The 13,261-nt window shown below is 37.8% G+C and overlaps 1 protein-coding gene across 1 annotated transcript; it reads left to right on the top strand.

Moving 5' to 3' along the window:
- Nucleotides 1-3,322: 3,322 nt before the first annotated feature.
- On the top strand, nt 3,323-12,679 carry LOC139712856 (uncharacterized). Its single transcript, XM_071624640.1, has 4 exons — nt 3,323-3,438; nt 6,503-6,667; nt 7,722-7,775; nt 12,569-12,679. The coding sequence occupies exons 1-4, from the start codon at nt 3,346-3,348 to the stop codon at nt 12,677-12,679; spliced, it is 423 nt and encodes a 140-aa protein (XP_071480741.1). The 5' UTR covers nt 3,323-3,345.
- Nucleotides 12,680-13,261: the final 582 nt, after the last annotated feature.

Raw genomic sequence — 13,261 nt, 5'->3', positions numbered from 1 at the left:
TCATCATCAGGCAATGATGATGATGATGATTGCCTGATGATTGCGCCTCACGGAGGTTGCATGAAACTCCGAGTTGCAATAAATACGGATGAACCTGTAGTCAACCGCGTGAACTTGTTCTAATACTTCTGTCTATAACGCAAGCTCTTCCTTTGAGGATATCGAGCACTCTTCATAGAAGGATAGAATCACCAAGTATATGATTATAATTATATATATATATATATATATATATATATATATATATATATATATATATATATATATATATATAATATAGACCTATATACAATAAATTTATTGACAATACGCAGCTATCCGCGGTGTCATAGTGATCATAATGGCGGGAGATGCAATTTTTGTTGATTTTAATTCATTTTGGCCTCGGGCCCTCACTTTTCACAAGATAGGAATACTACATAGGGTGTAACTATTTTACCCCTCCCCCCCCCCTTTTTTTCTCTTTTTACTCCGGAAGTGGAACTAGAAAAACAAAAATAGAATGCAACGATACAACGATGAAATCTTGAAGTGGGAGCGCGGGCAAGGTTTTTTAAATCTTATTTTACTTTATTTTACTTTATTTTCTTTCATTTCATTTTATTTGTTTTATTATGTTTTGTTTTGCTTGGATTTTGTTTGTTTGTTTGTTTGTTCGTTTGTTTGTTTGTTTGTTTTTTGTTTTGTTTTTTGACTTGTTAGCTGATTAAACCCGGGGAACCAGAAATAGAAAAAAAGCGACATCGAACTCTATCAGCACAGGCGCAATAATTCCGTGGAATTCTTTTGTGCATTCACAGAAAACTGCATGGCAGCGGTGCTTTGCTTATGCAGACGGACAAATCCAAAGGACTCGAGGTTCGACTCCCGAGTCTATAGCTGCATTAGCTGAGCAATGTTGTGTGTTATATCATACCGATACCGTGCTCTCTAGTTATAGGACAAATATTCTGTCCGTCGGTCTGCTAAAATGGGGGCACCGTATGGTTTGTATGTATACATGTATTGTGTGAGAGAGACACAACTCATGAGAAAGGGAAAGATCGCGCTTCATCGCAAAGAGCAGGCAGGGTGCATAACCAGATGGCATCGCCTCACATCAAACTGCATGGACCCAATCGATAAAACATGCATAAGTATATCATCTGAACATGGGCTATTCAGCCATATTATTCTCAGATGGAAAAAAATGAAACAAAACGAACAAACAGCTATTTTGATATGGCCAGTTGGACTACTATCAAGAGCCTTATTGCATAATAATGGATCACATTTGATATTTGTTATTCTTCTCTCGAAATGAAGAGGTATACATGTTGATAAATAAAGGGTTTTAGTTGCCAATCCGCGTAGGCCTTAGGATAACCTATGTGCATTGGGCAATATTTAACATCATCACTCTGTCATTAAACAGTATAGGCTCAACATATTCGACATCCACAATGTGTGTCATGCATGGCTGTGGCAAAAAAAAAAAAAAAAACCCACCAAAAAACAAAACAAAACGGACAAACAAACTACTATGCGTGAAACTAATACTTCTTTCTTTCCTGTATATAACATGTCTAAGCTATTTTAAAATAACATCCAGTGTTCTGTTAGTTATATTTCAGCTCTCTATATAATGAAAACTTGAAGGACAAGACAGTGTGTATCCAAATAGGGTCTATTATGAGTGAATGTGGCAATATTAAGTAGTACACATCAGTGCTGAAAGGATCAAAGGAAAATCAGACAATCGGTTAAAAACTTTTTAAAGGCTCCCTATATGAATTTGTAAAGTTCCATAAAGTGCCGTCATCCGCAGGATGAGAAGACTGCTCTAACTGATTTCACATTATGAAGAACGCTATGACTAGGGCCTACATGGCAGAGAGAATTCCACAAAACTTCATTTTTATGAAAAGTAAGGCCTGTGCACATTTCCTCGATTTACTGACATTATCTTATGAGTATCATTCTCCCTAACAGAAAGAAGCAATAAGTGCTCTGTTGATTAGCTATATAGAAAAGAGGAAAATGACTTGATTTTTAAAAAAATATATATATTTTTATTACGGTCCTTGGTATGTGACATCAGAAACTGTAGTAGTCTTCCCACCTAGCAATGACTGAGCAATGACTGCCCAATTTCTCCTTCTTCAAGAAATCACGAAATTTTGAATTTGAAGGATTGTTTGATTTTCTTCAAACTTTCAGCGATGCGCTCCGCTAATAGTAATCCAGTGATGATCAGGTGTGGGTGGTGGTCCCAGCTCCATGCTCAATCCACACATAGTGAGTGGCTTTGCACTTTGAATATTGGAAAGTCCGTGGTCCCTTTTTTCGACGTATTCTGGCGTTTTTGTTGTGTGCGGGTCAACGGTCAGAGAAATTTTCGGGACCCTGTTTAACAAGCTCTGCTTTTAGAAGGTCCCACGCGACATCTATGATTCCATTGCAGGTCCCTATTTATTCGTTTGCAAACCTGGATCAATTTTCTAATTATGCATACAAATAATATACAGTTTGTATATTGTACGTGTCCCACAAGGGTTTGTGTCACAAGTAATGTGAATGATGATAATAATAATAATAATAATAATAATAATAATAATAATAATAATAATAATAATAATAATAATAATAATAATAATAATAATAATAATAATAATAATAATAATAATAATAATAATAATGATAATAATACATTTATATAGCGCATTTTCCATAAACATCATGTTCAAATGCGCTTTACCAGTGGATTATTGATATTAACGGAACAAGTGGGTTTTTAGATGTTTTTTGAAGGTGACAAGAGATTGCTGGCTGCGGAGAGTTTTGGGCAGTTGATTCTACAGTTTGGGAGCAGCAGATGAAAATGTTTTATCACCAAGTGTGGCCAGCATCTTGGAAGTTGGATGATTCAGTACTGTGATACCTTGTGAGGAGCGGAGGGTGTACCGGGATGGGTGACGGATGGTTATGAGATCAGATAAGTAAGGAGGGGCAAGACCATGGATACATTTGAAAGTGAGCAGAAGTATCTTGAAGTGGAATTTGTGAAATAATTGAAATAATTGTGAAATGATTTGTGAAATAAATTGAAAATTGAAATTGGAAGCAACTTTGACGTCCCGCGATTTGATACAGTGGAGTAAAACTGTACGAGGGACATAACGTCAACACACATGCGTTTCGACTACGCTTCGACTCGCAACGACTCGACTGCTGACTGTGTTCTGTTTGTGAGCTGCTGTTCTCGCTCGTATACTAGTATCGTGTCGTCGCGAGTCGGTTGTGTGGTGTTTGTATGTACAACACGTCAGTCGTGTTGAAACACTCGTGTTGGTACGACGTGATGCGATGGCAGCGTTCGGGGCTGGGGGAAAAAGGCGAAAGCCTGATCAAAATTCCCAGGTTCGGAGCCACCAAGACTGGCAGCAATTATGCGGAGAGGTTTGTATCTTTGTATCTGATTATCCTATATTTCTGTCATGCCTCATAGCAAGTGACTAACTCAGATCATCCTTACACTTTTATGTTCGTGCTGGAGTGGGTTTTACAGGCACAGCACAACTGGGTTTTATGCCTTGATCCCATGTGCTGGTTTCTGCGTTTGTGTTTACTTTTCGAACGACGACGTGGTTTCTACAGTGATAAAAATTTACAGTGCTGCAGTAAAATTATTCTACTTTTTACGTGTCGTACTGTACGTGTATTACAACAAGGCTTTAGCCTTTATACGAGTTTACCGGCGCAGTTTCGCTATTTCGTATGCAATGCCATAGCAGGATAGACTCGGGTCGCGTACGGGACGATATGTAGACTAGAAAACTAGAAAAAGAGGGCAAGAGTGGAAGAGAGAGTACGAAACTGCTGCATTCAAAAATAGCGCTGACACTCACAGGCGAAAGAAAAAAAGATCCATCCGTCCGGAGGAGTCTTATTTTTTTGAAACTATGGCTCTCCTTGCCGACCTTGGTAGACAGAAGGAATTGAGTCTCATGCGAGTCTTGACCGAAAGATCGGTCTGTATCTGTCCGTCGGGGAATGTTCCGCGGAGACTGCGTCTGGCTTCACGGATCCCCTCCGTATACAGACCGAAGTCAATGATTGCGGCTCCTGTGTGGAGCAGTCGCGCACAGATCAAACGTTACGATAAACCAAATTTCAGACAGCTTTTTTACATTCAAACAAGTATGACATGACATGACACATTATGCAGCAATATTTGGGATAAATTTCTCACATTGTGCAATCGAAATACTCACATAACCTCGGTTATAATGCAAAAATTTTATCGATATCGCAACATCGCCGTTCGCGAGCAGTAAGTCGCCATTTTGAATCTTTAACAATTGCTAAGCCAATCACATGCGAGGTACTTGTTTTAGTAAAACAAATACGTAGAAACTACCTCGCATGTGATTGGCTAATAGATTCATAGTGTATGTTTCTGCAGTTTGAATGTGACGACGCGACAGGCTGTGTTTTACGTTGAAAATTCTCCTAAAATGTTGGATTATTCATTAATCTGGTGAGTGTAACGTATTCTTAAAAAAATAATTTCACCATACAAGCTTAAATTTGCCGACCTAGGGCCGTGAATTAGACGCAATCGAGAAGGGTGAGGTACCTCACCCAATTTTCCATAGAGACAGTGGTTAAGAACATCCACACAGCAATGGGTACTGCAACCTTCCGTCTGTCTACGGAGGACAGCGTTAATGGCAAAATATAAAAGAGTCCTCCGGACAGACGGATCTTTCTGTCTAATGCGAGTCATGACATTAGTATGTTGACTACTGCCTCATACATTTTTTGTACATCATGGATTGGACTTGAAGCTCATTCATGGATTATAGTGCCTCTATGCCTATTAAATATAGAAAAGGTGTATGCCATGGTGAATTGGGGTGAGGGTACCTCACCCTTGATTGCATCTAGATTCTAATTAACAGCCCTAGCTAGATGACAAATTTAAACTTGTTAAAAAAAATCTGCATTTCAAGAATGCCTCAATTGCATAGGTGCATCAACAGAAAACTCAGAGAAAGCTTACTACAGTGGAAACTCGATATAACAAGATGGTCGGGACCGAGTCATTTTCCTCGTTATAGCCGATATCTCGTTATATCAGTAGGCATAAAAGAAGGCATAAAATAAAGACACACACATGTGGGACTACCCATCATATTTCAATCAATACTGATAACTTGATATTGTGTGTGAGGGAATTACTCACCTTTATGGGTAAGAAGATGTTTTTCGCCAAGGAAATCCAATATCAAGAATGTGTTTCTTATAAATTGTAGATGTTTGAATTTGTAAATTTATATGGCTTGCGATTGTATCAAGATCATCTGTGGATTGGTATGTGGTTATCGTATGGGTGTGTGTTGTGTGGAAAGCTTGAATATGGTCTGCACAATGCTGTGTGTGTATGTGACACATTCTGTATGTACATTATGACTGCGTGTGTGTGAAGACGGGGAATTCCCTAAGTAGAAGGCCAATCACAGCATCAGATTGCCTCACACCTGCTAAACGTCATGATGATGTCATGTATACATATGGCCGTCCCAGCACATTTTCTGCATGTATCAGTGTGTGCGTGCACACACACACTTCACACGTACAACATGCAGTGCTAGCTGGAGTGCACTGAAGAAAATGATTAGTATACAAGACAGTTTTTGGCGCATCAAGCTTTTAATACAATCTCGGAAGATGATAGCACAGGCGAAGTAAAGCTTTACCGAAGGCATTTTGCTTTACCTCGCTATAGCAGGTTTGATTTACTATGTTTTTCTTTGTTTGGAAGTCACAAAATTTATCTCGTTATATCACTAGCAGTTATTTCGTTATAGCCGATCTCGCTATAAGAGTAGCATTTTACATAGACTTGTGTGGAAGGAAATTTGGGACCGAGAAAAGTTCCTCGTTATAACCGATATCTCGTTATAGCAGTGTTCGTTATACCGAGTTTCCCCTGTATACACATTTTGTACAGTAAATGCACAAATCATTCCCCTGAAAAATGTATGCTTTCTCTTCTTTCATTCATTTTTTCTTGTATCTCTTCTTCTGTACAACCATGTGAAGAACCCCCTCTGATGTAATTTCAAACAAGTTGACAAGCTCTCAGTTACAGACGTGTATGACAGATGGTGTTTTCTTTGCCACATTGATGAATACAAGGTTATTATCAAGTGTAACTATTCAACAGTTTAATGGGTTTTTTTTTCACCTCCAGGCTATGAGCAGACATACATGTACCGATGTACACAACTATATTGTTACAAAATGCACGTCATGTTTACAGCTCTTCTCATCAAATTCAATTTACTATTCTCTGTTTGTTGACTTAGACTATCATTTTCTTTGCTTTTTTGATATGTTTATTTCCATTTCCTTTCTTTCTCTTTCATCCTCCTTGTTGTTCCCCTCCCCCATCCTTTTATTTGCCCAAACTCTCCACATTTTCAATCTCACAAATGATTTATTTTTCCTGACCCAGTTCAACATTTGCAAACGCAAGGTGCAGGCCAAGTCAGAAGCCCTCCTCGTACTTGCCAAGGAGCTTGATAACGTGAGGCAGGAGAAGGATGCCTACAAGTTGATGGCAGAACAGCTCAGAGAGAAATTCCACGCCCAGCGCCGGAAGTATGAGGAGCGCGAAAGGGTGAGTGCTTGATTTAGCAGGCACTTCTAGCTAATGCAATATCAGTGGCATTCAAATAGGAAGAATGACAAAGCAATTTGGAGATGGAAACAGATGTGTCAATGTAATATTGTGTGTGGATGAATTTGCCAGATTTGAAAACAAAGATTACAGATCTAGATATATTTAACACCCCCCCCTTTCTCTTTTCCCAATCTTCCACCCCTTTTTATTTTGAGTAAATCCTTGAGAATAATTTTTAGTCATTCTTTCAGGAAAGGGCTGTCATCTCATCAAACATCATTATGTGATATGTTTATTGTGACAGCTCCGGCAATGTGGAATATGTCACGAAAGTGAAAATGCAAGAATTTGCTGTATTGTTTCTTTAAATGACGTATTGATTTATAGATTTTTTTTCAACACTTGATCTCCACAGAAAATGTCATTTAACTGAAATATGTGTTATTGTATTTTCGTTTGTACATTGTATTCCTGGAAAAAAAAATGCAGAAATAAATTGAAATTGAAATGGATGTGACCAGTTGTAGGCATTGTGTAGGTAAAACATGAAATATTCCTATAATCATACCTTTTTTGAGAGCACTGCTCATATTTGTTTTATTCTTGGAGGGAGCTATGATGTTTGTTCAAGTGAAAATACAAACATTTTTGTTCTCATCACCTGACAATATTTAGATATGCACTGATGGTCATTCCTCCTTGATAACTTGTCTCATGAAAAATATGATTTTCTTAGATACATGCTCAAATTGGCAGTTTACCAGTCACCTCAACCAGATTGTTTCAATTTCTGGTTCTATTGTGCAATGGAATATTAATACCTAAGTACTGTAAAGGTAGAGCATGACGCATACATGTTGTAATTCAAAAGCCACATCATCAATGAGCATACAGTTCATTTCAGGATTCTAGATACACTATCTCAGACTAGATGGCCATACTTGTTAAAGCTGATTTCCTCACTAAAATGTGCAGCTGCCATAGCCCCTTCACCGCTGGGAGAATAACCTGGAAAGAAACCATGTGTTTTGTGTCATTGCTCTTTCCACAGGCACTTGGTCTTTCCCTACATGACGGAGATCCAGTAGCAGAGAGGAGAAACCATGTAAGTCTGGTATTCATCGGGATCCGTGCTAGTAATCAGTCATTATCTGGGCGTATTGTGACACAATTTCTGTGAATATTGTTGCATCACCATGTCGCGTGAAGGCTTAATGATGATGAAGATGATGATGATGATAATGATGATGATGATGATTATGATGATGATTATGATGATGATGATGACAACCAGTACAGATCAGCAGAGAAGTTCAGGGGTCATAATTATGTAGTCTCAGTTAGCTCTTATTCGCTATCCCGTGATTGAGACCAGAGTACCATCACCTCCTGAATGATATCTCCTTTGTGGTATAACTTTTTTTTTTTGTGCCCGATTACTTCTGTCCCCTGCAGCTCTGCATTTGCATCTCCTTTGCACCATATGCAGTAAAACTAATTTGTCAAAAGTTGAGCACATCCCCTCTTTCTGGGTACATGGCAGTAGTTGGATAATTGTATAATCCAAAGTTAGTAATGTGAATGTGTCTCAGTGAGAAATTATGCCAACACAGCTCAAGAAATGTAAAAAAGAATGAATCTAGTAAAAGTAAGATTGAACATATATATGCCATTGGACTGGTATGAAAGATTCAATAGATGAACTATACAAAAAAAAATTGTATCACTGTCTATGAGTCTATCATAGATTTCAATAAGTCACTTTGCATCAGGTTTCTTTGGTACAGTGTATATTCAGTGCATCTGTGTACATGTCCGTGTAACAGTGAGCACAGTTGTATATATGCATTCTGTTTTGCTAATTCTTTCATTTCATTTGCTTGTGGAAACTAACAGGAGGGTTCTATTTTTATGTGCACTATATCATTGCTAACTTCATACCTATCCTACTGCTGTATGCCACACATCTAGTTGATCTACTGGTTAAGTGCAATTATGTTTGCATATTTTCAGTGCATATTTGCACACATACTCTCATAGCCATAGACCGATCTTTGCAGCCACAAAATAAACTGTTCTACACTGCATAGTCTATGCTGTAAGCTCATTCTAAGATCGCATCTATTGGGGTTCAGACACATGAACTACTGACAGTGAAATACATTGTGATTTATAAGCTAATGGAGAGCATCTTCATTCTAACCTTTTTAGTTGTTGTTGTTGCTTATGTGTTTTAGCAGTCCTGAGTATTTAGAGTTCAGGGAACATGATTTCCATGTCTTTTCACAGTAGGCTTATTTGAAGGATCTTTTTCCTCTAAAAGACAGCTACGATATCTTTTTGGAATTTTTGTTTCACATTGTATGCTTTAACCCCATAGTAGCAGAACAAAGTGCTAGTAAATTATAATTTGCATTAAACATACAAACACACACACACTCACACACAATTGTAGACAGACACATTCACTCATGCTTATACAAAACAGTTGCAAGTTGAACAAGGAAGTTGACATGAATGATTACAGTTTTGACATTTAGTTAAAATTTCACAAAAACAGGGTTATGTCTTGAAATCTTTCACAGGAATTACCACAAAGCAAAACCAAGCCCTTGTTTGGTTTCAGAATTATAGTCACCTTGAATACCAGGTATGACTCGAGGCATAAAGTTCACAAAATAGCAAGTTTTTGCCACAGGCTTTGGAAGTGAACTGCAGACAATGAACCAAGATTTCACGCAGGGGGTTTTGTTTCTTATTTATGAACCCGTTGAAGACGAGTCCCAAGAATACTCGGGTAGGTGGCTGTGGGAAATATGTGTTATAGCAAAACTAGTCTGTCCTCAATGGGTTGATATGGACCAATGCTTATCATCCCATTACATTTGCACGTGCCTGTATGTCTTTGTTAAATGCAAGTGATCACCAGTCACAGGTGACAACTGATATGTTGATGCCTGAGAAGACTGTTTTGTTCTCACTCACTGACCCTGGAGGAAAGGCATTCAAGCAGAACCCAAACCAAAACCAAAAGCCCACCTAGAACACTCAACAGAACAAAAACTGCACCGTGTGCAATGACCATGACTACAACATTAGAAACCAAATTTCTAGCTCCTTGTGATGCTTACTGAAGCATTAAAAAGCAAAGGAGAATAAAAATCTAAACCAGAAAGGAAAAAGTCTAGTCACATTCACCTGCTATCCTAATCTGCTCCTGATCTATTTGTAGAGTTTGGAATACTTCTTGTTTCTTGTCTGGATGCTTACTCGTATAGACTTTGTACTATAGAGCTGCTAGTAAAAAGTTGGCCTGAATTGACTTAATTTGATGAGAACCAGTATGATATACACATATATATGTATGTCAGTAAGCTAGTTACATGGTATGATCTGGTGTTAACTCTTGTGAAGTCATCGTGTGAAGTAAGCTGTCAAGTGAATAGCTGAACACAAAGCAACAGACAGAAAGGCCCGAATTCACGAAAGTGGCAGAGACTCCAACCCCAAGCCCCTTCTGATCTGGAGATTCTCCCGCCTGAAACCCCTAGCGAACGGGAGACTCTAACTTGATGTGCGCGAAGCGCAAAGTTCTAGGGTTCTAAATTCTCTCTCCGTGCTATCTAAGGCTTATTTTGCAATATAATATGTTGACAATAAGTAAGAAATCATTTCAAGCGGGAGACGCAGAGCCAGGGCGGGAGAAATTAAATCTCAAGCGGGAGAACAGGGGATTTTGCAAAAATGAGTTTTCGGCGGGAGATCTCCTGTCGAAAGCGGGAGAGTTGGAGTCTCTGAAGTGGTACAATTGAAACCATGGTTTAAACTATGGACAAAGACCGTAGTTTTGTATGGGGTGCCAAGTGTCGCATGGCCTATTTCGTTACGAAATCTGTCATTTCGTTTCGTCACGAAATCTGTCATTTCGTTTCGTCGACGAAATGACTGATTTCGTAATGAAATGGGCCATGCGACACTTGGCGCCCCATACAAAACTACGGTCTTTGATTATGGTTTAAACCATGGTTTCAATTGTACCACATTCGTGAATTCGGGCCAAAGTGTAACTAATCATCAATGGGCCACATATCCGCAGTTAATGAAAACTGACCGTCAGATTAATTTCACCATTGTTTTAGCAACAAATTTTATGTCACACAATTTGATAAAGTTTGCTAAACAAAATATCAGCATACTGGTGGTGACAATGCCATTTTTGCTACAATGTCGACAATTTTACTGACCATTACGAGTCAAACGCAACTTCGCATATTTTGATCAGAGATGCATTTGATATTTGCATATAAATTCAGTCACTGTTCAACAACAGAATTGCATTTAAACGTAAAGTCGAGTGTGATTTGGGGGACTTGTGTTTGATTTTCTGAATTGCTGTATGTTTAGTTTAAATGCAAAGTTTTTAGCAGTGGGGCCCAAATTTTGTAAATGGTAACAATATGTTTTGTTACCAATTTGTGCAATAAAACCATGAAAGTTAACATCATTTTAATTGTTATAATCATCATCATCTGTCTGTACAGTAGTAGTAACACTAGTAGAAATAGAAGTAGATCCCTGAAGTTCAGAATAACAGCAACAAAAAAATCATAATAATAAAGGTAAATCTGAACTTCTTGGAATATCAAATCTCATAAAGGTGCCATGATTTGCATGGTGAGAGACGGCCGAGTTGATCAAGAGAGCATTGGTGCATACAGCTAAGTTGTGCACAGTCCAGTGCTCACATTCCTCTTGCTGGGACAATGAATCATCTTGCATTGTACTATTTACAGCAGTTTCATACTGTGCTCTCTATACTGGTTTGAACCAAAAATCATTATTATATATTTTGAAATGAAAAACATTATTAAATATATAGCTGTATTTTTTTATTTTTATTTTAATGAGCAAGGTAACAAGTTTCGTATTGAAGTATCCATGCAAGTACATGTAAGCATTTATGTGGAAGTGAGGGTCAGACCCAAATTTTGCTTCAATCAACGGTTCAGAAATCAGTTTGTTGATTGTATACATTTACGTTTTAATCATTTGGAAACTTAAAAACACACACACACACACACTCTTAGATGTGGTAAACCTGTTCATCTATTCCCATGATGGTAATTGTGGGGCATATCACTAAATGTTTTGTAATTTTTCTTTCAATCTTGCTGATAAGTGTGATTATGAAAGAAGCATAAATTTTAAACTAAACCAAAAATAACTTGATGTGGCCTCTCTAGAAATCAGCCTTTTAACCCTTTCTGTGCTAGGGAATTTGGACAGTGTGTACAGTGCTATAGGGTTTTCTGTGCCAATCAGTACTCAAAGCATACAAAGAGTGAATAAAACCACAATTGTCAATTGCATACCAATTTGCATGATGTCAGTAAACCCTGTAGTTGCATTTTCATATTGACTGATGTGGTACAGTACATGGCTGCTTTGATGATTTGATTTCATCATTTATCCCTGCCCAACATCTTTTCTCCGAGTTCCGCTTTCAAAATGATATGCCATATCTCTGTGCATCTTAATGTGCTTGTGTGTATGTGTATTTGTGTGCTTAATTTTGGGACTGATTGCCAGATGAATATTTCAGTATACTAGGAAGATACAGGATATGACCATCTAAAATGTTTAGTAGTGTTGATGTGGTGGTGCATTCATTTAATTAAGCAGTACCAGTACATTGCAGTTAAGGAAAGATTAGATTGAAGGATTTGTTACATGGGTTAATATTTGTAGGGTTGCATAACAATATTGAACTTGAACCTCTTCATATGTTCACCACTGTAGGAAATGTTATCCATAGGAAAAAAAAAACGATAATGATCAGGAGGTTTTGGAAGTTGGAAATAGTATATCTGTTTTTATTTTTTATTTTTTTCCATGCAGAGTCTCATCCAGATCCTTTGTCACTCACGAGAGAAGACCAGGCTGGCAGAGCTGGAGGTATCAGAGCTGAGGCAGAAGTTGTCTGAGGCTGAGGGAGACATTAAGGTCTGAGGAAACCCTGCCATAATATATCCTCAGCTGAGAACCAGATGGGCGCTATCACATTTTAAGATTTCAGCATATGAAATAAAAATGAAACAATCAGTTTTCATGAAATAAAAAGTTAAAGGGTGTGTACAGTTCTGGTTGAGGTGAGGACTTAGCTTTTAACGTTTTGCGAGATATTCAGAAACCACTCTATGAGATGTCAAAGAGCATGCAATTCTAAGGGGTATCTAAAGTTTATTTGATGAAAATCGGTTTTGAAATGGCTGAGATATCCAAAAACAAGGTGAAACAAAGAGATCCTAATAAAAGGCGTGGCCTGTCGCCTTTTATTATTATCACTTTTTTGGATATCTCAGCTATTTTAAAACCAATTTTCATCAAATAAATGTTGAATCCTTCTTAGAATTACATGCTCTTTCATATTTCATAAGAGGTTTCTCATTATCTCACTTAGGAGTGTTTAAAACATGAATCTACACCTGAACCAGTACTGTACAGTCCCTTTAACTTATCAAAAGTGGGTAGATTTATAAGCATTGTTTCCAAATTGTTCCAAATATTTGGTTGAAAATAGTGCCCATGTTG

Source organism: Diadema antillarum, unplaced genomic scaffold, assembly GCF_040938485.1.
Source record: "Diadema antillarum isolate AM-2024a unplaced genomic scaffold, OU_Dant_1.0 seq00001867_RagTag, whole genome shotgun sequence".
Classification (NCBI taxonomy): domain Eukaryota; kingdom Metazoa; phylum Echinodermata; class Echinoidea; order Diadematoida; family Diadematidae; genus Diadema; species Diadema antillarum.
This window is presented reverse-complemented; position numbering and strand designations above follow the sequence as displayed.

Bases quoted from the DNA above. Each gene is read 5' to 3' on its own strand.
- LOC139712856 (XM_071624640.1), top strand. From the start codon at position 3,346: ATGGCAGCGTTCGGGGCTGGGGGAAAAAGGCGAAAGCCTGATCAAAAT. The intron at 3,439-6,502 runs GTTTGTATCTTT...TTCCTGACCCAG, and splicing joins GGCAGCAATTATGCGGAGAG to TTCAACATTTGCAAACGCAA. The intron at 6,668-7,721 runs GTGAGTGCTTGA...CTCTTTCCACAG, and splicing joins AGTATGAGGAGCGCGAAAGG to GCACTTGGTCTTTCCCTACA.